This window comes from Lissotriton helveticus, chromosome 9 (assembly GCF_964261635.1).
Source record: "Lissotriton helveticus chromosome 9, aLisHel1.1, whole genome shotgun sequence".
Taxonomy (NCBI): Eukaryota; Metazoa; Chordata; class Amphibia; order Caudata; family Salamandridae; genus Lissotriton; species Lissotriton helveticus.
The window spans coordinates 183,366,382-183,392,208 of NC_136070.1; the positions used below are offsets into that span (position 1 = coordinate 183,366,382).

Consider the following 25,827-nt stretch of genomic DNA (forward strand, 5'->3'; position numbering starts at 1 on the left):
ATGTACTTCAATTCCTTCTTCCAGATCATGCTCAAAGTCTGAGCCTTAAGTAACTAGACTGCCAGTCTCAGAGAGGTCTGATAATGAGAAAAAAGCTTCCAGGGATTCTGGATTATCAGGAGTCTCATTTTTTCTGATAGTGTTGCCTGGGTCTCGATCTAAGATATATGTTTCCTTATGGAGTCTTCCTCTATGGTAACCAAAGGAGGCAGTCTGCTATTGTGATTTGTAATTATAGGTAAAGAAGGGCCAAGCCAGGAGCTGATTGGAACATTTGAGCCCGTTCTCTTGAGCCCAGGAATGTGCACCATAGCTTTCTACTCTGCACAGTAGTCTGTGGGGGGTCATTATAAGAAATTGCATCTGAAGGACTTAATTGGGAGCCTACCTAAAGTGCCTACATTGCTGGTAACACCATCCCCGATGATCCAACTCCAAGGCCTCCATCTACAATAGTGCCTCCTTGCTAACCACTGTCTCCCTAGTTAGGCTTCCCTCGCAAGAAGCGGACATCTGAAGAGTTTGCTTGCCTCATTGTGCACCATCCTGTACTCTTTTACGTTTTTGGTAATTTTTTGGGTGCTTTTATTGAAGCAGCATTGAAGGCACGGCTGCTGCAAAATCCAGCCATTCGTCTGCTAGCCCAGCTACTCTCGCTACCTGAAGATGCCATGGATGCCAATGGATGCCCCTTCCTGCAACACAGCCCCTGGAGGCCCCTGGCATTTTTGTCCTCACACACACCAGGATTTTGGTGGGAGCAGGGGGCAAGGATCAGTCCAATGAACAGTGAAGCTGGAAGCACCCCAAACACCACTGCTGCTGAGCCACTGGATAATGATTGCCGAACTGACCCGACAGTTAAACAGCACACAAAACTGTAGGACGTTCTTCAAGCTGCTCACATTTGTGTACCCCATCAGCTAATCAGCCAGGCTGTATCCACAGTCTTCATCAATCCTCTTGGAAGAGGCAAAAACATGTGTCAACCCAGCGCCACCATGAAACCTCTCTCAACAATGGTTCAAATGGTTACTTAATTTTGACAATTTCTCCCAAATTAGGGACTGCATTCCTGTTTTCTTTGTCGATTTAGTAGTTGTTGAATCAATGAAACACAGCAGGTCGGCTCCTTAAATGTATTTGGAAATCTATACATGATTAAAATCCACCTTTATTACAGGTTGTAGAATGTTCTTCCTTAGACTACATTTATTTCTGAACATGTTTACCTTCAATATATCCAATTGTGTATTATTTTTACCCGGTAGACTAGAGCTTGTTATCTCTTTATGGAGCAAATTTTTACATTTTAAGCCTTCTGAAAACAGGGAAACTACTGCAACTCCAAACCATATATCAAACTTTTTCATATCCCCAACCGCCCATCTGCACTTCTGTTTTACTGCTTTCACATTGGAATTGACGAAACACTACTGCTCAGTAATCATAAAAGTGCACAGGTTTCATCAGTAATCTTAAAAGCGCATGGGTTTAGTTTTCAATTTTGCTTTTTATTTATCTGCCTGGCATACTCATTACTTTAGCCAAAAGATATAGTTATAATTTTTGCTGGGCTAACCAGTAAACTATTCTTATCACTGTAAAACACAAGAGCAGGCAGAAGATGTTGAAGACCTTTTCGGCAATCAGAGAAATGAATTTGCTTCCTAACTTTGTCAGAAAGCAATTTCTGGCTTTTAACACTAAAGGTGGATAAGATAAATAGAAGTTAAATTGGCATAGAAGCAAAATATGTCCCTGTTGAAGGCCGTTAAGAGTTACTATTCTTCCCGTCAAGATGTCATCTCCATGCAGCTGAATTGTGACCCAAGTCACCTCATGCATCCTTTTTATATGTAATAATAGACTGGAGTTTATTCCATAACTATAAAGTTTATTCCATAAAATTTTACTATCAATGTGCTTGAAAGCTCTACTACAATTGATAAAATAGCAGCAAAATGGTGTATCTTATTTCAGCTTCATCTCAGTTGTCATTAATGCAATGAATCTGATATTCATCCTATGCCCCGCTCCAAAGCCCATTTGTGACCATGAATATTGTCATATTCTTCAACTAGTTGTGAGGTGCTTTCTAGCCTCACTAGTGATCTAATCCAAAACCAAATGGAAAACATTTCATCAACACCTTAATTTGTTGTTTATTATTGCCACCCCTCCCTATTCTTTTTTATTATTTTGTCCAGTATTTGACATCTTATCTTTTGAAAGTTATGACCATAATCATGCCAATGTCTTTCCACTGCTAACAGCATTTTTTCCCCCTAATGTTTAGTCCATCAAATGTTTGCTTGTCTTGTTGTTTGCCTGCTATAATAAATTCCAAAAATGGAGTTTAACACTATTAAACACACATCGGCTCTCACACATGAAAAACATTTATATTTTAATTTTTTCTCCGGTATAGTGTGGTTCATATATGGTTGTTTACAATGTTATAACGAAAGCAAAGAAATTATCAAAAACATTTTCCTCATCTCTTTTTGGCTTTGATTAAAACAGCTTTCAAAGTTTGCGACTTTTTTGTATGAGGATGGTCCTATAAATAATTTGTTTAATTTCGTTTTGTTGTGGAACATTGTTCAGTGTTTCATGACCATTCATTTTCATTTGATGATGTGGAATATTTGTTGTATGTATTTCTATCTTGGATTTTATTCCTTTTCAGTTCATTGAGTAATTATTTTCTGCTTCCATTTAGTGCTTGATTTTTGGCTTTTATAAAACTGTTCATATTGTATTGTCTTGTTTCCATTATCGAATCAATATTTATTTAGACTGCTCAAAAAAATCAGCTTCCAAGAGTATCCTCTTATCGTTCAGGATATGACTTGGAGGAGGCCCACTTTCAAGTTTCTAAATTGATACAGTTGAAAACGAGAAGCATTCAGAAATGTGTTTCTAGACATACTTTTTGTGAACATTTTGTACTTTAAGGAGTAATAAATATATTCAATGAATAATTTATGATGAATCTATAGAGCTCTGTGAATTGTATTTGAGCATCCTTATGATTTAACTTCTCAGCCAAATTGACCAGATCATAATGTTATCCCTTCTTAATGCCTATAATATCACCAGGTGTATCATTTCCAATGAAAAGCTCACCTTTAGATTTCAGCTGAACTAGTGTTTATTCTACTTCTGAAAGTGGTACATAATGTTAGCATTGCTTGGTGCCAAGTTAAACCCTGTTGTTGAACCAGATTATTGTAGATAAAAATATTCTGAACTCAACATTCGTTTATCAAATAACCTATATCAGTTGCATCAAAATATGTTGCTAACTTCCAAATTTTCCTGTCAAAACAGAATCAATTCCATCAACTCTGTGTCTTCTTTATGTGGCATGGAGATGTACAAGTATGTAATATGCAGTATAAATAGAGCCATTGTATTTTGAAGGAATTGTATACCTTCTAATTTCAAGTACATGTTTATTGGCAAACAGTGAGATAAAAATCAAAAGTATGCTTACATAAAAGCTTTAAAACTGTACACTGATATACTATCTAAAATCAAATGGTATATCTAACACGTATAAACAATGACGATCTATAGCTGAGATTTAATTATAAATTACAATAACAAATTCATCATCATCATATAAACCATGGTTTCAATGTAAGAGGATAGGTAAAGAAGGTAAAATGTAATTTATTCACAAGCATGGTTATGTGTCACTGCAATATGCATAGTTCAAGTATTCTAAAAGCCTTTGTAACTAATTTTATCACTCTGTGGATAACTATATTGGATCGGCCCTCCAAGCACAGATTCAAAGCTTCCAAATAAGTGCGTTTTCTAAATTGTTTACACATTGAAAATATTTCATACTTTCAAATTGCAGAAGGCATAAGCATATTGTAATTAATTAAACATGTATTCTTTAGCAAGCGGGCAAAGTCGACACTTAGCATTGGTAAATCTGTTATCCCATAAGACCATGCTACTCGGTAAATTAATGGGCTGGAATTGTATCCTCATATAAGCCTTTCATCTGTGAGGGTTCAAACTAGTAGGAAAATACGGTTGCATAATAAATGAGCCATAGGTCATTCTTGCAGGATGGGTCAAAATGACTTGGGGGTTGTAAACAGGAACTTAAATGGAGTACGATGTTTCCCCAATAATATTTTGCTAAATCAGTAGAGCCTGCGACCCATCTGGTGTGGAAGACATTTAATGATCGAGGATGGAGGGGCCACAAGATGGCCAGACTATTTCAGCAGGAGGTGATAGTGTGTTGAGGATTAGACTGGAGGGGTCACTATAATTGTATGCAGGCCTGAAAATTATCTCACCAAGCTTGTTATTGTAAACTATGCATTTTCTGATCTCAGTGCAAATATCACACTTTCCATTGCAGTGAATGACTCATCATTTTAAATACTGAGTTTGCAAATATGCTTGGAAAATTAGGAGGCAAATAAATCTGATACCAAGATGCCAGTGTTCATATCAGAATGCTTTATGAAGAGATTACATCAGTTGCTCATAAAGTTGTAGGGAGAAAAGAACAGTGTGTCAATGACAGTTGAACATACACCGAAGCACCCCGGTGGTATGAGTGGGATAGAGAATTGTTGAGTTTAAGATATATTTCTGTGCCTAATAACTAGAATGCGTATATAGTCGGATAAACAGTTATGGAGTAGGTGTGACACCCCAGCATCTGAAGGTGATAAATTGTCAATAGAGGAAACCATGCCTGGTGAAAGGAATGGCTGTCATACTGGGGTTATCCCATCTTTAAAGATTGCGTGAATTTTAAGCAATATGAGTACTTGCATCAGTAATGATGCTGAACAGGAAGCGCATTATATATTAATAACTGATTTATGGAGTACACTGAAGCTACTGCCAAGGGAGACGTAGATGGAGAAGTGTAGAAGGAGGAGTGTATCTGTGAAATGTAGCACTGCCAGCAATTAGCAGAAACAGCTTGCTCAAAGATTCACAGTAGCACACAGCTAACTCCTGGCCATGCTGAAAAGACCGAGAAGGGCATAGAGGAAACATACCTGCACATAGCAGAATGGGAAGCCTGCCATTATTTAACACTAGATGTAAAATTTAAGTGGAACGCAGATCCAGAATATCAACCAGAACACGAACAATAGATAAACAATAATCTGCATTCCAAAGAAGTTTCCAAGAGCAGTCACAGTCCTAAAATACTGCCGAACAGTGAATGCTGCTGAAGGCCTAGCTAGATGAAATCTCAAATGTTGCATGTGATATGACATTGTTTGTGTAATGTTATAAATTTATACAGCGCACGAATACCAAACCCCTAATGTCAGGGCACAAGACTTTGAGGAGAAAGGAGGAGTACAAACCTTTTGACCTCTACCTTCCAAAAAGGACGCAAACCAGTCCAAGGCTTGACCCACTATCCAGATGGATTGGAGGTGTGCTTAAAGTCTGGAGTGGGGATCCATGTCAAAGGCTGCTGACAGATCTAACATGATCAGCAATGCCTTCCTGCTGACATCCAGGATGCCTCTGATGTATTCTGTCACCTCTGTTAGCGCAAGTTGGGTCTAAACCGGACTGGCAAGGATGGAGCAGTAACTACTGATACCTAGCTCATCCGAGATTACAAGTAACTCATAATGAGGGCTTACGTGTGGTGACTGGAGAGACTTCATAGAGAGCCAAGTTGTACCCCACTGATGCAAACTCACCTTTCTGCAAACTGGGCATTCTCCCAATTTACAAACTGAAGAGGAGAACTTGTATACGTTTATTGTATCAGGATTGTTAACAGCAAAAATATGATAATGATGAAACAAAAAGCAGAAGTGCCACTCTATTTCAAAGATCATCAAAGGACAAGGGTTGAGCAAGACTTGAGGACGATAGACTGTTGGAAGAGCAAAGATGAATAGATGATACTGCTTGTGGCACTTTCCAATATTCTGCCACCTTTTGGATGATTTACTGCTGTACATGCTGCAGTATTTGATTTGAGTAGTATTCATGTGGATTTATAGTGAAAAGCAGAATAATGATGACTGTATTTGGTTTGCTTTTATACCTAGAGGGGTTGGCCCTATTACAACAACTAGAAAGGGCCTAATATAAAGAACAGCAAATTGATCTAGTCATCACATTTATCACTGACATTAGTTCAAACGACAAACCATGATACAGTTCTTTGGTACTACCAGTACTATTCTCACAACCAATAAATCACTTAATACTTCTAGGCGAGGGACAGCACCTATTGTAATTTATAATTTTTTCCCTGATCTTCTAGATCGCACCCAGTCACGGCCCTGAAGAGAACCCCAGGGCACCTTTCAACCAGTGGGATACACTCACTTGATTTGAGTCTCCTCTTAGGGAATAGCAGCTAGTTCAAATAAGACTATCCCAAGAAGTTTAAATTGTGTTCCAGCTGGAAGCAACCTTCTCATTTTTGTTTCAATGTGGTTAATGTATTACCATATAGGTTGTTATTTCTTTTGTAGAAATCATAGCTGGTTCTTTTTAGTATATGTAATGTCCTTTTCATAAATTTGTGTTGATTGCAGGTGTTACAGTGGAAATATCTTTGTTTCCCTTATTCTGAATATCAAAAAAACTAATAATTTCGTTTTGAAACACTGAACAATTGAGCTAATAAATACTCCAGACCAAAGAACTGGTTCATGGTTTGTCGTTTGAACTAATGTCAGTGATAAATGTGATGACTAGATCAATTTGTTGTTCTATTTGGTTAGCAGCATGACTTGCATTAAATGTGTGTGTCGCATGTTTTTATTTTTTTTATGAGAAAACAAATTAAGATACTACAGATGTTTTGAAAAAATGAGAATAGGTAGGCTTCCATTAAGGCCACTGAAAGTTATTTGTTAGACGGTGTACGGTTGAGTATAGTCGCCTTCATATTGAGATTAGTGTGGGCCCATCATCTTGAAAATGTATAGGGTACCCTATTTCACAATAGGAGTAATTAATTTCTATTAATTAACCACATCCTTTGAAAGGTAATCATACAGGTAAACTACAAAGACACATGTGCATTACAAAGTGCATCCAGATATACCTCTAAGTATAGTACCAGAATACTGATTTTGAACTAGCATGCTACAAAAATAAGGTGGCCAGAATATCGACTTCATAAATAGTGGGAAGATCAGTATATTCACTGAAAAAACACACAGTTAAAAAGGGAGATATGTTTGAGGTTCAAATTAACATAACCACTGAAATTCGCTGGTTATGTTAAGGAACAAACAACAAAACTCATGGTCAACGGCCATGTTGTTCTCAACCTGTTTTTTGTGACTGAGCCATTGCCAAGTATGTGTTTTGTTCATGGCAGCCGACCATGAGTTATGTTGTATTTGGTGTATTCCTAAACATAACTGGCGAATATCAGTTGTTATGCACGTTTGAGCTTTCAACAGAAGTCACTTTATAACTGTGTTTTTTTCAATTAATTTTATTGTTTTTTTGATGATTTACTTATTTTTTATACCCCTAGTACACTGCCTAAGATCAGGCCTTCCACCCAACTCTCTGTGGGCACACAAAACATGCTACACACAGCTGCGCAGGGGGGGTTGACCACATGACCTACTGTGTAGCAAGGCCGTGCACCCAACCTCCAGTGGCTACCCAGCCCATGTAGAGCACAGCCTTTGTCCATGCTCATCATGGGTTAGCCACAGGGCTTCCCATAATCTGCCCTGGCGGCCTACTGCACACAGGCATCGGCAAAGCTTGGGCAATGGGCGTGGGCAATGCACCCTACCTCTTGCCTTCTAAGCCAATCCAGACACTTAAAACTCAAAAATCAGGTACAAAATGGCCATCAAATCCAGCACCTTAAATGCTGAAAGCAGCGTTTTGGGAGATTTCTATGTATTTTCCATGCTTCTAGGTACTTATGACTACTGCCCGGGACAGCTTGCCATTGCTGTGTAAAATTTTGCTTCACAACAAAAAAATTGCAAGTCAGACCCGGCTTGAGAGTTTCAATATGGCTGAATTATTTTTTCCAGCCCTAACCCCGTCAGTCACATTGTCTCCAGCCCTAACCCCGTCAATCACATTGTCTTCAAATCTGAACATGTGATTGACAGGATAGAATTGCGTGTTTAAGCAGAAGAGAAATATAAAAGTGCTAACCTTTTTAAAACAGTAATATCTCAAACATTGACAGATTTATACCACACCAAAAAAGCAAGTTTTTAAGTAAATCTCTCCTTTCATGTCAAGTTTGGTGCAAAGCAGTTCAGAATGTAGATGAGAGTAATATTTCATATGCAAGCTAGATAAGAAATCAAGCATCTCTTCACCCATTAGCTTTTTTCCCCATGGATAGATCTTCACGGCACTTACCTGATGGAGCTCATAGACAGCCAAGTTTTGTGCAGATCACATAGGCAACAAAATAAATGCCTTTTCATTTGAAATTGTGACTGACTCAAACTTAACTACACAGTGTCTTTCGATGTGTAATATGGAGTAGTTTCTGTCCTGTAACTCCAGTTCTGTAGTAGGGGTATCTCTGTTATAGTCATAATCTAGTGAATAGTCCCGCCCATGTGCGTGGACCCCGGAGCAATCAAAAATAATCTCTTACAGTGTCAAAAAATGCAGAAAAGCATAGACACTTAAGAGAGAATTTAAAGACAGATAATGCAGCCTAAAAGGCTACACTGTCCAGTACTTCAACTAGAAATTCCACCATAAAATCCACAAAACAGCAAAAGCCTGTACAGATTTCCCTTGCTTTACCAGCAAAATCCCTCATGAATGATAGAGAGAAGAACCTGGACAGACAAGCCCCATAGGCTGCCATTATGTGGCTCAAAACAGGATACTGTGCCTTTAAGAGAATCTTCCAGAACCTTCTCCCAGTATCCCAGAATGCATAGCAGGTCCAACTTAGTTTCAGTTCTTTTTGAAGGCGTAACACGCCAGACCTGTAGCATTCCATAAAGGAATATGTCTCTCTCCACCTGGGAGGAGGGAGGGCGCTTACGACTATAACAGAGATACCCCTACTACAGAACTGGAGTTACAGGACAGAAACTACTCCTTCTGTAGTAGGGGATCTCTGTGTATAGTCATAATCTAGTGAATAGAATGGCAAGCCCATCCCCACACCAAAGCGGCGGTGGAGAAAAGAGAATTAACGCCACTACTGTGCGAACAGATTTCGCAGCGAAGCCTGCCCAACCTGAGCGTCTGCCCTGGCATCAGTGTCCAGGCAGTAATGCCTAGCAAAGGTATGAACCGACTTCCAAGTGGCCGCCTTGCAGATTTCTGCAATCGGAACATTACGGAGCAATGCTGTCGTGGCAGCCTTGCCCCTGGTGGAATGAGCCTTAGGCTTACCTCCTACGGTCTTATTAGCTTTTTGGTAACACAGCTGTATGCAGGACACAATCCACCTAGAGATAGACTGCTTAGAGGTCGCAAGACCCGTCCTGACTGATCCATAATTGATGAACAATTGGTCTGACCTACGAATATCACTGGTTTTATCCAGATAAAATTTCAGCACCCTCCTAACATCCAGGGAATGCAAAGACCTTTCCGCTGGAGATGAAGGATTCTGAAAGAACGTAGGTAAAGTGATAGTCTGGTTGATATGAAAATCAGAAACAACCTTGGAATGAAACTTAGGGTGAGTACGCATAACAACCTTAGCAGCATGAAATACAGTATAAGGTTCTTGGCAACACAACGCCTGAATTTCACTCACCCTGCGGGCCGATGTAATGGCCACGAGGAACGCCGCCTTCCAGGACAGGTGCTGCAACAAAGCCTTATGAATAGGTTCAAAAGGCTCCTTCATCAACCTGGACAGCACCACATTCAAGTCCCATGAAGGCGAAGGAAGCCTGACAGGAGGGAATACTTTCTTCAAGCCTTCCAGAAAATGTTTGATCACAGGGATCTGGAAGAAGAAAGTCTGTGAAGGGCATTTCCTGTAGGCAGTCAAAGCAGCCAGATGAACCTTAATGGAATGGACATCAAGGCCAGACTGCGCCAGATGTAGCAGATATGGAAGGATGACATCTTCCTTGCATGTCGTAGGGTCATAGTTCTTAGACTTGCACCAGATGCAAAACCTCTTCCACTTGTAAGCATAAGAAGTCCTAGTGGAAGGTCGCTTAGCCTCCTTCAGTATGTCCATACAATCCTCTGGGAGATTCAAATGGCCATATTGCACTATTTCAGGAGCCATGCCGCCATACTCAAAGACGAGAGGTTGGGGTGCACCATCCGTCCCCCGAACTTCGTGAGAAGGTCCGGCCTGCACGGCAGCTTCATGTGAGGAAGGAGAGACCGGTGAAGCAGGTCCGTGAACCACCACTGTCTGGGCCATTCCGGGGCAATCAGAATCATCTTCGCCCTGGATTGGGAGAGCTTGATGAGAACCGTTGGAATCAGGGGAATGGGTGGAAAAGCGTACAGAAAGCTGTTCGACCAGTTGATCCATAACGCGTTCCCCAGCGTCCCCGGCAGGTAGTATCTGGAGGCGAAGTCTCGGCATTTGCTGTTTTCGGCGGTGGCGAACAGATCTACGTCTGGAGTTCCCCACCTTGCGAAGACTTCTCCTAGTACTTCGTCGTTTATGACCCATTCGTGGTTTTCCTGAATCAGTCTGCTCAGCTCGTCTGCCTGAACATTCTGCACACCTGGCAGATGAGTGGCCGTTATCGAGAGTCCTCGAGCCAGAAGCCAGTGCCAGATCGCCTGCGCCTCCTGAGACAGAGTGCGCGATCTCGAGCCCCCCTGCTTGTTGAAGTAATACATCGTGGTCGTATTGTCCGTTTGCACAAGCAGAGAGTCGGTCCGGAAGGACCGTTGAAACGCCTTCAGCGCCAAGTGAACAGCCCTGAGTTCCAGGAAATTGATGTGGTACGTGGACTCCGAAGGGGACCACGTCCCTTGAATCTGCAGGTCTCCGGAGTGCGCTCCCCATCCCAGGAGAGAAGCATCCGTCACGATCGTCTGTGTGGGAATGTCCTTGTGGAAGGGAACCCCTCTGAGGAGATTCTCCGCCGAACACCACCACTTCAGAGACTGAAGAGCATGTAGAGACAGTCGTATCCTGTCGTCCCAAGATCCTCTCCTCTGGTCCCACTGATCTTCCAAGCACTCCTGCAGCGGTCTCATGTGCAGCCGCGCATGTGGCGTCAGGAAGATGCAAGAAGCCATCGATCCCAGCAGAGAAGACACCGTCCTCACTGTCGTGGATGGAGAGGACAGGAGAGCCTGAGCCTTCCGAAGGAGTGATAAACGTCGCTCTTCCGAAGGAGACACGCTTGCCGACAGCGTATTGATGGAGGCTCCCAAGTACTGGATGCACTGGACCGGAGTTGGAACAGACTTGGACATGTTGATGTGCAACCCCAGCATGTTCAAGAGAACGCACGTCTTCTGGAAGTGTGCTTGAGCTTCCGAGAAGGAGGAGGCCTTGATCAACCAATCGTCCAGATAGGGGTAGACAAACACCTTGTTCTTCCTCAGGTGTGCCGCTACCACTGCCATGCATTTTGAGAACGTCCTGGGCGCAGACTTCAGCCCGAACGGAAGCACCGTGTACTGATAGTGAGTGGCTCAGACTTGAAATCGCAGGAACTTCCTGTGTTTGTGTGCAATGGGCACATGGAAGTACGCATCCTGTAGGTCTATGGCACAAAGCCAGTCTCCCCGTTGCAGCTGAGGATAAATCTGATGCAACGACAGCATGCGAAACTTTTCTCTGCGAATCCATTTGTTTGCCTGTCGCAAGTCCAGAATGGGCCTGAACTCGTTCTTGTCCTTCTTGCGGACCAGAAAGAACCGAGAGTACAGACCTCTTCCTCTTTGAGACAGAGGTACAACCTCTATCGCCCTTTTCCTCAACAGGATGTCGGCCTCCACCTGAAGCTCGTGCAGTTGATACTGCGAGCTGATCGGAGGAATCGATGGAGGAGGGCTGGTGAAACGAAGACTGTATCCATTGCAAACAATATTCAGCACCCACTTGTCCTGAGTAATTTTTCTCCACTCTGCCAGAAAAAATTGAATGCTTCCCCCCACCGGAGCGGGTAACGGACGAAGGGGAAGTAACTGCTCAGGGTCGAGACCCAGCCGGGCCCTTGGTCGCGGTAGAGGACTGCTGTGCACCTCTACCCCTCTGACGTTTCTGGAAGGGTCTTCTGTACTGCTGCTGTTGATGCTGCTGCTGATGTTGCCCAGAAGACTGTCCCCTTCCTCGACCCTGCGACCCAAAACGCCGTTGGAATTGGCGGAAGGGTTTCTTATCCTTGGGCTTCTCCAAGCCCACCGCCGTCAGGGTTTCCGCCTCGGTCCTTCATCCTGGCCATCTCGTCATCTGCGTGTTTCCCGAAAAGGGTATCCCCGGAAAACGGCAGATTAGCCACACGTTGTTGCGCCTCAGGTTTAAGCGACGTCAACCGAAGCCAAGCATTGCGCCTCTGATTGATACCGTGGCAGTATCCATGCGCGGACAGCAGGGAGATATCCGCCGCGGCGCTAATGGCCTGGTTAGAAACCAGCATCCCTTCCTGGACGATCTCCATGAAATCCTCTCTCCGGTCGCGCGGAACGAGGTCCGCAAACCGCTCCATGGAGTCCCACAGCGCACGGTCGTATCGTCCTAACAACGCCGAATCACTGGAGGCCTTCATCGTTGCAGAGGACGTTCCACACGCTTTTCGTCCAGCAGAGTCAATCAAGCGGCTCTCCTTATCGGGAGGCACGGTGGAGGCAGGAGAGGTGGCGTGGAGCTTCCGAGCCGCCGTCACAATCACCGAATCCGGTGTCGGGTCCTTCCTCAAGAAAGCCGGGTCCGACTCAGGAGCCCTGTATTTCTTCAAGAGCCTGGAAGGACCAGCTTTCACCACCGCCGGCGTAAGGAAGAGTTGTTCCGCCGGCTCAAGTAGACCTGGCACCAGAGGCAGTAGGGGGCAAGACAAGTGCTTCTTATGCAATGTCTCAAAGATCACAGAAGTTGAGGGCGTAGGAGCCGTAACCTCGATCCCCAACTTCGCCGCCCCGCGCAGGAGAACCTCCTGGAACGTGCCAATGTCATCAATCGGTGACACCCTAGTCTCCGGTGAATCGGACAACGTAGGTGAGTAGGAACGGGTCCCCGAGGCAGAACGAGACCGGGACCTATGCCTCCTATGGCGATGCCTGGATCTCGAGGAGGATCCGCGTCCACTCCTCGACCTGTCCCTTCTACCTGAGCGTGACCTCGATCTCTTGGGTCAGGGACGCTCCGCCGGCCTCCCCGGGTCGGACGTCTTGGGTTTAGGAGGAACCTTCGACTTAGGAGTCTTCTTCGGAGGTGTCGGGAGGTTGGGCATCGACACCGATCGCGGTGGAACCGGGGGAGGAGGAACGGTTGGAACCGGGGCCTGAGGCGCCGGTAAAGGAGGCAACGTAGGAGGGGGTGAAACCCTCGGAGGCGGGCCCTTAGGCAAAGGAGGCAACGAAGGCAGTGCAGCAGGCTTCCTCGGGGTATACACCTCGGAGTATGCCGTTCCCGGGGAGCCACCATCCCGTCCTGACTGTCGGGAGCCCCCCACAGCCCTGGGCCTGTCCTTATGACCTCCTGACGTCGACGATCGGTGCTCAGACGTCGATCGTGGGTCCTTTGACGGCGAGCGGAACTTCGGCGTCGACCGTTTCACACTCCTCGGCGTCGACCGGCTTCTCCGCCTCGACGTCGACCCCGACCAGATGGACGAACCTCTAAATCTCGACGACGGGCGATGACGCCTCGACGGCGACCTCGACCGCCTCGACGTCGACCTCTTCGAACGCCTCGACGTCGACCTCTTCGATCGTCTCGACGTCGACCTCTTCGAACGTCTCGACGTCGACTTCTTCGGCGCCGGAGACCTCCTCCGTCTCGACTGCGACCTCGACGACGAGGATCCCCTCGACGACGACGATGTCCTTGCCTTCGACGGCGAACGGCGGTGTCGCCTCGACGGCGAGCGCCGACGCCGGGCCCTCCGATGTCGTCCACTCGACGACGAGGAGATAGACACCGGGTTCGACGGCGGCCTGTAAACGTCCCTCGACGTCGACGGGCGACGTTTTCTCAACCCAGAGCCCTGGGGAGACCGGGAACTGCCCGTGGACCTTCCTCTCGACGTCGTGGTCCTAGCAACTGAACCAGACGGAGACCTTGGACGTTTACTGGACTTCCTGCCCCTGGGGAGCCCCCCAGAGGCCTCAGCATGGGCAGCAGAAGCCCCTCCAGACCCACCTTGAGCCTTCAGTCTTCTTTCTTCAAGTCCCTGAAGTCTGATTTTTCTCCTGTCCTTCAGGGTCCTGCCAGAGAAGCCTCTACAGATCACACACTCCTCTGGGATGTGGGAAGAGGGAAGGCAGAGGATACACACCTCATGGGGGTCTGACTTGGCCTTCTTCCTGGAGCACTCTGGGCATTTTTCAAATAATGCAGGCATTATGAACAGCCAAAGAGAGCAGAAACCCAAGAAGAAAGTCACTAAAGTACTTTAAAAGTACACAAAATCGAAATTAGTGAAAAACACCAACAAAACCCTAGAAAAGGGAGAGCTCAATGCTCCAGGGTCCTGCTTGCAGGAGCCGGAAAAAAGAACTGAAACTAAGTTGGACCTGCTATGCATTCTGGGATACTGGGAGAAGGTTCTGGAAGATTCTCTTAAAGGCACAGTATCCTGTTTTGAGCCACATAATGGCAGCCTATGGGGCTTGTCTGTCCAGGTTCTTCTCTCTATCATTCATGAGGGATTTTGCTGGTAAAGCAAGGGAAATCTGTACAGGCTTTTGCTGTTTTGTGGATTTTATGGTGGAATTTCTAGTTGAAGTACTGGACAGTTTAGCCTTTTAGGCTGCATTATCTGTCTTTAAATTCTCTCTTAAGTGTCTATGCTTTTCTGCATTTTTTGACACTGTAAGAGATTATTTTTGATTGCTCCGGGGTCCACGCACATGGGCGGGACTATTCACTAGATTATGACTATACACAGAGATCACCTACTACAGAAACTAAGAATACACTCAACATCTATGTACCAAGACAATATATACATCATCGAGGTCCGTAGATGTGGAGTTAAGAATAGCAAATCTTACCTCTACAATATTTTAGTAGTTGAAATTGTTGTACCACAATATTTGTGGCAGGTTTTCTGATATGTAATGGTTTATGTTTTGAAGATAGAATGTGTGCTTCATGGCTGTCTTTATCACACCACTCCCTCTTTTTTACTTTGCAAAATGATGTTTTTATGTTGCAGGCCCTGTACAAGCTTTACAGTGCAGCAGCAACACACAGACATTTGTACCACCATGCCTTTCCTGCACCTCAGCCTGAAGCAACCGAAGAGTCAGATAGAAAGAAAATATAAATCAGGATCACTCATTTTCAAATGTAGATGCATGAATGAAATCCGTCCTTTGTTTTTGATCGATCACTAGCAATGCTTTATTCGTATGTACATGCAGCAGACATTTCCTAAGTGTTGCAGAAAGAACAAAAATCTCCAAGCACTTGAAGTCCAAATATATTTGTTTTCATTGTGTCAAGGCGGCCGCCAGTGAACTGTTTGCGCATGATAATCTGCCCTGTGTGTGTGCAAAAGATCCTAGATTTTGCTGCAAATACAGTATTTACCCGCTCTGCAGAACCATGGATCGCCAGTGTTTTGACTTTATTTATGAAATGTTTGTATCTCACCACTGTCAATAGCAGTGACAGTTGCAAAGCAACAGGCTCTCAAAAAAATGTTATAAATTCTTATGCAAAAAGATGAAAACTTCAATCTATTTGCTTGTACAACAATGGATTGTACAAATGTTAGGCATTAGGCTACAGACAATTCTGAGATGCTGCCTTTACAGATATTTACTTAAGCTGTTTTTAATACTGCAAATATACATTGTTGATCTCTCAAAAATCTAGATTGTAGTTCAATCATACAAAGTTGTTGAGTATCCTAATGTACTATATTTTTGTTTTTTGTACACACGTTATGTAGAATGGTGTTGTGGAACCTCACAAGGGAGAATGTTACCAACCTGATATTTCCTTTCTACATGTGCCTATGTAGGTAGCAGGAGTGCAATGAGATGGCTTTAGATATTGTCTTCTCTTGACCACAAAGACACACTAGACTAGACAGCACTGTTCTTTCACACACAATATGCCAAAAGTTATTGTTCACTTTGCTTATGTTGGTTTTGATCAGTGAGTGTAAATGGAATGTCAAAGCTCACTGTTTCTTTTGAATGTTTGCAAAACGGACACCAGTATCTTAAGTGTTTCATATTTAGCATGCGGTTTAACGAAAAGTAGATCTTCACAGTAGATGGTGGGGCTATGCTCGCATTCAAGTGTAGCAACTCTCTGCTGCTGAAAATTCAGCTGTAGGGTAGCAGTAGGTTGTGGTCTGCCAGAATTATGCAATAGATGCACTGAATTCCAGAACAGTTTTCAGGTGAATATTATTGATCATAAAAGCCAGTCTTTTGTGAATGTAGATTGGTTTTATTGGGGACTGTCCTAGGGATCTCTTCAAAAGATGTCTATCAGTGTACGGATGGGCATCCATATCAGGAACAGAACAGTCACGGCGGAGGTCAGACCTAGTAAATTCTAAGCATCTGTCTTGTTTTGGAAAGAGGACAATAATTCATCAATTTCCTAGTAACTTTATGAACGGCAATCAGTAGAAAATGGGCATTAATTACAGTTATTTCAAGGAAATGCCTCTGAGCTCTTATGCGGAAAAGATGCACAAATTCTCTGCTTGAGTTCCTGTTCAAAGTATGCTAACCAAGCTGTGTTCATACAGGTAGCTGCAACATTTTAGCGCACACATGGAAGAGTCAAACACAACTTCTAAAATACTCTTTATAAAATAAGATACAAATAACAAAAAAATTAGATTATACTAAATTAGTCCATCATTTATTTTTATTTTTTTATTGTGTGTAACCTGGGAGGCTAGTCCATCATTTCTTGAAATAGCTTTCCAACTGCCTGTATGCCATGGATTGAGGACAAACAGAAATGTAAGTGCCTGGGGCTCTTTTAGAAAAAGAACCCATCACCTCCCTTCAGTTACAAGACTGGAAATGTTGGTTATCCAGCCTAGAGTCGAACAACACGACATTTGGACTGGGTGCTACATCAGAGGTGTGTAGCTAAATCTTTTCAAATCCAAACAGTTCTTGCTGCATATGTTAGTCCATATGATGTGCAATATGAATGGTGGCAATCTCAAATCTCAGAAAAGTATATGTTTTTAAGTAAAGTAATATAAACTAAGGTTTTGCAAGTGGGTCAATGAAGACTTCATTTACCTCTTTTTTTTTTACCCAGACGAAATCAACACAGTGTACTTTTACTATTCTAATGCCATAAATGATGATTAAGATGTATAGGGTTCATTCTTGTTATCTTATATGGACAAGGTCACCTGAACATGTGGTGTCGCACATAGCATCTGTAAACTCGCACAACATTATGACCATTCCCTTGATGGACAGGGTGAGGTAAATACATTTCCAAAGAGTAATAAATAATATGCTGGAAAACTAGTGCTGCAGGTGTGTAACATATTTTTGTTAAACATTCTATATCTCCAATAAATGAACATCATTTAAATTATACAGCAGTTAATTGTGCTTCAGATATATTTCTGCACAATGTCATGGATTAAAAATTGTTGACAACCTTGTTTCATTAAATAGTTTGAAACAATTGTAATTTGCAAATATTATACCTACTTAGTGAAATATATAATCCCTCCCAACAACTAGAAAACTAGTAACAAATAAAGAAGTCTACATTGTGAGCAGATATATTCAGCAATATTTTTTACATCCGTAAAAGGAACAGGGCTTTATATGTGTCAATCAAGAAGCAACTATTGTATATCTCATTGGTCTTACAACTAACACCGGTGCTACACAAACTGTAAGAAAATCAAGGACAAACGGGGGAAACAAAAGGGATTTCACAAGTTAACAATAAAGATGTCTGGCATTTTACAATGATATATCCTAAGTACAATTGAAGTGAAGCAGTTGTGTACTTTGGGAAACAATGTGCAAACTATTAATGTGTGATGCAGCACAATACAGGTTCAGATGCTAGGTAGAAGGGGATAAGGTGAGCAGCAAACAGATACTGAGTGTATAATTCTGAAAAGATGGACTTCAAAATAACTAAGAATAATCACAAGCCAATGTTTCCAAGTCAAACATATATTTGAAAATACAAGTGAAGAATCTACAAATGCCTGAAACAGAGAGCTGACGTGCTGCAACTTCTATGATACCATTGTCCTACATGACACTAACAAAATCAAGGCAAACTGTGCTAAACTATTGGCAACTAAAAATAATACTTTGTATTTGTGTGATTAATACTACAACAGTGGTTTCTGCATAAAATAAATAGACCAAATGCACATTTTGGGATATGGGCCCTTCAGTACATACCCTTTAGCTTTTAAGGTACTTTGTGTATGCTGCACTTCTCAGATTTCTTGTCAGTCACCTTAGTGTTTCTACTTCAGTTGTTACCTGGATGGAACTTTTAATCTAGCACTAGCAAATGTAGAGTTAATAGTGTCCTGTCTTTGGACGTTTTGTTTACATGTAAGCCACTAGCTCTGTCCACCGGATTTAAACAGAAATTCTGGAGACTGAATTTGCAGGGTAAGACTTGTAAATCTCACAAATTGACTTAATCCCTGTTCTCTTTTTTGTATGCGGAGCCTTGGGACAATAGTCAAAAGCATTTCCTGCCATTTGATCAGAAGAAAGATGTAGTAGAGCACCCGCCGAAAAAAGTGGTCTTCTTAGACAATTTTGTTTCTTTTAACAGAAATAAAGTTTAAACAACTTTGTTGCCGCCTGATGCCCAGCTGTTACCAATCTATAATTTGGGGTACCGGGTTTTAATTTTAACTTGTGTGGTTCAGCTGATTCTTGAGAGCTCCCAGGTTATACGAATATGCTTCCCTTGTGCTAGTTGGATATTAAAGTTTGACTACGAGTGAGATGCCTGTAACCCTACATTGACTTTCACATATTCCCAGGGATTAAAAGACTCCCATTTATCTGTATACAGAGCCTTACAAATAAAAGAGAAGGCTTAAAAATAAAGTAATTGAACCATTTTCGCACCCAAGAGCATCCCAGTCTCCCCCCCCCTACTCGACACCTGACTACACAGGACTCTCAGTCATTCAACCGATAGAGCTCTTTGCCTTAAAGTAATTATCCAACAAGAATAGGACAGAGTACAAAAATGACTACACTGGTAATGTGATCAACAGAAGCCACTGAATGCCATTTTTTCTTCTTCTGGTAGAATAGCATTTTCCAGGAATATGATTTGTATCCTACTGCAATAAGACACTCAATCAAATCTTGAAATGCATAAGTATCGTTTCTTCAGGACTGTGCAGGAGCTGACACCAAACTATGGTCACAGGTGCTGATGGAACAATTCTCTTAATCTTGTCAGAGGAATAATGATAATCTGCTTGCACCGGGAGGGGACTCCCACGTCCTGACTGTTACAATGGGCAGTAAACAAACTACCTTTTTGATTCTGGAGTAAGAGATCCCACTTTCTGCATTAAAGATTCTGTTCATGATCTTCAACTACTGTACAATGCACTGATTTGAACATAAAGTACGTAACCACTATACATGTCTAGATGTTTTGCATTTATTTTCAAGAAAGCTGTATTATTGTGCTCACCATATTTAGTCGGCTAAAGGTTGTATATGCTAAAATATCAAAACAAAATGCTACAAATTAAATGACTACTTATAACTTCTTCCTAAACTACTTAAAGTGAGGTCAAGAGTGAAGCCTTTGTCAGTTGAGGAATGACAGAATTGCAAAATTATTTGTGAACGCCTGATGTATTTCCTACTATTAAAAGGGAAACTACTTGCATCCTTTGCCATATTTGCTGGTTTCAGAAATAAAGTTTATCTTCCACCAATGAAAACCTTACTCAGGCAGGCCTGCCAACACTCTATAAGAAGATTACAATAACCGTACAAAACATTCCACTAAGCTTTGAGCTTGGGCTGTGAATAGCCTTTTTGGTTTAGAGTACAAAAAAAATCAATATGAGGAATCAAAAATGCAATTGTTTTACAGAATATTGCAATCACAGCCGGAAGAGACATGTAACAAAGAGGGTTACTTTGTAATATTTAAAGATAATCCTATTCCTTATGATATGATGTTGATTTCAAAGTTAATGACCAATATGTAAATAATGTATTTAATAAACTTCAGTTTTTCATTTCACTGCACGAACAGAATGTGTATATTACTGTAAACAGCTCTTGCTCATAAATAAATTGGCCTTTGGATTGAGGAACGTCAGTTTCAGAACCTGACCAAATGCATGGTCATCTTTTGTTTCATGAGTACGCAGGACCTCTGCCACCTAGAACGCAGCAACTGATTGGCATTGTGACTATAACATGACCTGACATGTGCTTTATGTGGTTGAAGTTCTGATAACGCACAGGTTTGGAAATGTATGTTTCTTATCTGGGTATGCGAATGACCTGATTTAAATTGTAAGCTATTGCTCATGGACTGAATGCTTACTATACGACTCAAATATTCCTCACATCCGAAATAATCCTGCATGCTTTAATCTCAGTTGATAATTACAGATGAAAGTCCCATCATATGAGGAAAAAGCAGTAGCAATACAGTTTTCCCAACTGGTCATAACTGCTGTGAAATAGAAGGAGGCATTCTCAACAACAACCATGTGAAAGCATCAGGCACAAGCGCCAATACCTGCAGGACAGCAAAGTGCAATACAACTTTCTAACTAAAGCAGAAGAAACACAGAACTGACAAAGGGAAAACAAAAAAAACATGGAGGGGGAAAGGTCTTATGTTAGCAGTAGTAGAAAGCCATAACAAAGAGCACAGTTTCTAGGTAGTGAGCAATTGAATTACACACCATCGTGTGTAGTTGGACCAGCACTATATCTGGAAACAGGAGCCACAGTGACAGGAACTCCTACAAAGGTATTGAAACATTAGACCACTAGCTAATCAACCGGTCTGCCATTTTCCTAATCTCGAGATTCTCAGACCCTTCATATTCTTCACATTCCTGACATGCTTCCCCCCTACCTCCCCTCTCCCAACGGTCATTGAAACAAAAGTCCTCCCCTCAATCTGTAGGCCAGACATGGTTTATTCAGACAGGAGCAATGGAACTTGTCCTAAGAATAAGCACACACTCTACTGGTTCCCAAGACCTCAGAGAAATCACATCTGTTCCAGTATACCAGTTACTGCAACATCCCTCGAGAAATCTTGGAGTTTAAAATGGCTCTTATCTCAAATGCTAGTATTCCTTCTGCCGAGGAGGATAGGGTAAAGGCTTTGCAAAGCTGCAGGTAGGAGGTATGTACCATTTTGGTTTATAGAGCAGTTTGATGGGAGATGAAGATGCAGTGAACATGAAATACTTTGAAAAAACAAGAGACTAGCGATTCTTTTTTGGTATAGAATGTGTACCTCTGACGTTAGAGCCATAAATTAGGTTATTGGATGAGGAATCATGGAGGGTCCCGACCTTGCGTGGACACAATGCGGCCAGAGGATAATATGTCCAGATGGGGGGAGCGTGATTACTGATTGCACCGTGTGTGCTGTGTCTTGGTAAGCTAAGTGTTCCTTACTTTATGTGGCATTACACTTTAAGGCGTTTGAGAAAGTGCACACTCCTCCGGCCATGTGTGCTTTATTGGGGCGAATCTCCCAGGACTATTGTGGTGTTAGTGAACCTATCTGTGGAATCGATCTATGTTAGACCTGGGGTTACCAGTCCACATAGGGTAGCCTGGCACAGAGTGAAAGGACCTTCTCCAAGGCAATAGTGTAACACTTGCACCACAACCTTCACAGTAACCCAATGCCCATCTACCAAAAAGGAAACACCACACCGTGATTAGAAAAGTAGAAAAACCTTTATATCTTCTTAGTTAGTTTCGGTTTTCTCTTAGTTGCAATCAGGGTCACATTTACATTTCTTTTTCATAGTAAAGGTTCATTTGCAGATGTAAACATTTCCCATTCTTATAGAATCTTAATTCGTTGACATTTCTCAGATTTCTGTACTCTAGCAGTAAAGTTGTACCCAAATAATCAATCTCCCTCCCTCCTCTGAAAGAGAAGCAGGCAATATACAACCTGGTATATTCTAACACAAATAAGGCCTCTAATAACAGTTTTCATGGGTTTGTCACTCAGGCATAAATCAATTTCCCAGGTACATTTAGACTTCTCAAGAATTGACCTCCCCTCCTTTTCAAAGCGCTATGGCAGAGGAACAGTTGGTTCAGTCAGTTAATGCAGCCTCGATGTTCTCAACAAGTCACTTTCACTGGGCACTTTCTAATCGCTTAGCTCTTCTCTTCCTAAGCACTGTGTGACAAGTATTGTTTGTTCAAATGGCTCCCCCGCCCCTCCTTTCAGTGTCAGAAAGCCAGGTTTAATATTCTCCAGTGGCGGCAATGAGCGCCCCCAAAGCACCTCCACGATCTTACCCGGAGGTTGCTGCGTTGATTCCCAGTCCGCTCGCTCTGCCCGCCTTTCCGACTCTTCAGTCGGACTTCAGCTCACATACAGCAGGATCCCAGCCGCGATTCAGGCAGGGGATGTGCAGCGCTTCCACACGCTGCTTCCGATCTCGTTCTCCGCCCCTCTCTCGCCTGTCAGTGGAGGTGGGAGTTGCCCGCAGTCTGGCCTCCTCAGATTCCCGCCCCCTTCTTCCGGCGCTCTTCTGACGGGGTGTTCGCTCACACGCAGCGTCGCCTCAGAGAACCCACACTCGGCTGACTTAAACCGGACCCCTTTCCGCTCTACCCCTAGATCAAACAACAAAAGGGGGGGGGGCCCCCCCGAGGACACCGCCGATCCGCAGCAGAAACACCGCCCGGCAACGCTACCCCGGCGGCCCAGTCACCTCACGGTAGGAATACTTTCTCTTTCCACAATTTCGAAGTTCTGAAGTAGTGGCAGGGTCGTCACTAACGTTCCCCTCTCGTTCTTCTCCTACGTGCCCCACTGAGTAATCTAAGTGTGACCAAAACAGGGGAACTTTACAGGGAATAAACCTCTTAACTCCAGGCGGCAGCAAGTGGCAGGGCTCAAGCTGGGGTTTCAGCCTTCTTACATCGACCCTGCTACCTACAACCCTTCACTCCTCCCGGGTCAGGAATCGCTCACCACAGTTTTAACTCACAAGCGTTCGTTGAGGATGAAAGAAGGGAACTGTGACAGTCTCTTCCTAAACGGAGGTTTCCCAGAGCCACTGTTAACTGCTCCTCGCAGTGGGGTCACAGACGCTGTTCCCAGGGCACCGCCAAGATTAAAGGTTTTTGGACCAAACAGCTGGTGATGGGGCTCAGTCAATAGCTAGGGGGTGACTTCCTCAGTGTAGACAGCCGGCCCAGGGGACGGTCTAGCCTCTACAGTGTGCCTACCTCCCTGTTCTATCGCCTCCTTCCACACACTGTACTCTCTGTACTACCCCTGGTCACTCTAAAATGGCCGCCCTGGTACTGGCCTTTTATAGGGTAGGCTCTGGCTACCAGAACCAGCCAGAAGGTTCTAGAACCTCTCCATAGTTTCCTATGGCCTCAAGGCCTGAGGTAAAAAGATTATGGCAGTTACAAGCCACCATTTTGTGTCCCTGTTGTCACCATACTCTAAGGGCAGCTAGGCCTCAGTAATATAGAGGGGCAAGGTAGCCCCTAGCCCCTAGGACAACACCAAAAATTCCAGTGGACATCAAAAGAAAAGAAAAATGTAGGAGGCAAAAAGGGGCAAAATATATAATAATTGGTAGGGAACCCCCACAGTCAGACAGGTCTAACACGCGTCCCCCCAGCTGAAAGTGGGGAGAGCTACCCAACCCCTTGGGAGTTCTCATCCCTAAGGCGGAAATACCTAGAGAGACCGTCTGCATTGGCATGGTCCACTCCAGGCCGATGTTCCACCCTGAAGTCCATTCCCTGTAGGGAGATAGACCATCTCAACAGCTTGGGATTCTCTCCCTTCATTTGCATCAGCTATCTGTGGAATTTCCTGTTCGCGTGATTGCATGCTGAATACGTGCTACCCAACCTGTAATCTGTCAATCAGTCAACTCAGACCTGGTTCTCAGGGTCTGCCTAACCACATATTTCTGAGTCAGATTGATGTGGAGTTTACAAAAGGCGAATTTATCAATAAAGATGTTATTTCGTTTGTATACATGAATGTATTGTTATTCATATGGACATTGGCTTTCTCCATATTAACACTGCTAAGCCTATTAATTGAGCATGCTTAAAAGGGCCTACGAAAGAGGTGGGATGTGAAATAGGAATAGTTAGGTTTTTGGAAGATAGCCACACTTGATTCTTATTCAATACTGAAGGGCATAAGATCTGTGTTGTCTTGACAGTAAGAATTGAATGTAGAATGGCAGATATGAAGGAACATTAATAACGGAGATGGATAAAGAAAACTTTCTCATGTACACCATACAAGCAGAAGAAAGAGAATAGCCTAAAGCCCTGTGTAATAAGTTGTTATAGTGGAGCACAGTCTGATTATAGTAGTCATTCCGGCTGCTTTGACATCAGCAAACAACTCAAATATGGTTTGAATTAATGAGTCAACCTCTTAGTCTGCCCATCCATCTGTGGATGATATCTCACAGGCAGAACGTCACTTCAGAGGCTTCAGAATTGCAAATTTAGCATAAAGTCAATGTATTACTTTGGAGAAATGTTTCTGATTTTGTTCTTTGCTTTCTGACAAAAACATGATATTATTGAGGTATATGATGACAAATATCTCATATATCTCTAAAAATGTAATTTACAATATATTGGGTAGCCTCCGAAGCATTACATAACGCAAATTGCATTGCTAAATATTCAAATTGTCCACAATCAATATTATTTGTAGTCTTCTCCACCTTTGATGTGCACTAAATTACATGCACCTCTGAGATTCAATTTGCTCAGTACATTAGCCTTCTTTATCTGGTCTATCAAAACAGGTATTAATGGTAAAGCATAACAGTTTAAGATGGTGATTGCATTTATTCTCTTTAGTCTGTATAAAATCTATAATGTCATGGTTTGGAAGGGAAGACAATAAGAGCCCAAGCTGGCGATGTGGTCTGTAGAGCTAAACATTTGTCTAAATTATCTTTCAAATATTCTATTAAAACCTTATCTTCTTTAACTGTGAGGAGATAGATTCTGCTACTTGGCATCTTAGCCCCAGGAATGAAATCAATAGTATAATGATATTGACAATGGGGTGGAGGGGAGTGGGTTCCCCTTTTACATAAATGTATGTATAAAGTCTTTATATGAATCTGGTAATACTGATGCAACACACTTCTGTAGTGAGAAACACATCAGTTGTTTCACCAGGTTTGAGAAAACAAGGGTAACTTTTGCTGATAACGCTAAAAATTCAGGATAATCTAGCCCTCTGACCACTTGGTTGTTGAGTAATGACACAGAAGCTATGACATCTCTACAATCACAGCAAACCCCTGTATTTTCTTTTAATGTTCTGATTGGGGAATGACTAAAGTTTCAGTTTCATGGATTACATCTCTGGAGGTTAGGTTAGGTTAGGTTAGTTCCATCATAATATGTTCAGGTCTCTTTCTTTTGAATAGGTAAGTTGTACTTTTGCTGAACTAAGCATCACAGTGAACCAAAGTTAATAGAGCAAAG

The 25,827-nt window shown here is 42.9% G+C and overlaps 1 protein-coding gene across 1 annotated transcript in view; it reads left to right on the forward strand.

The window, feature by feature from the left end:
- Positions 1–20,353, forward strand: part of ATL1 (atlastin GTPase 1) — a 283,253-nt gene extending 262,900 nt beyond the window's left edge. Inside the window, exon 13 of the mRNA XM_078659723.1 lies at positions 15,306–20,353. Coding sequence (XP_078515849.1) covers positions 15,306–15,416 — 111 coding nt within the window. The 3' untranslated portion in view covers positions 15,417–20,353. The remainder of the gene's footprint in view (positions 1–15,305) is intronic.
- The last annotated feature ends 5,474 nt before the right edge of the window (positions 20,354–25,827 follow it).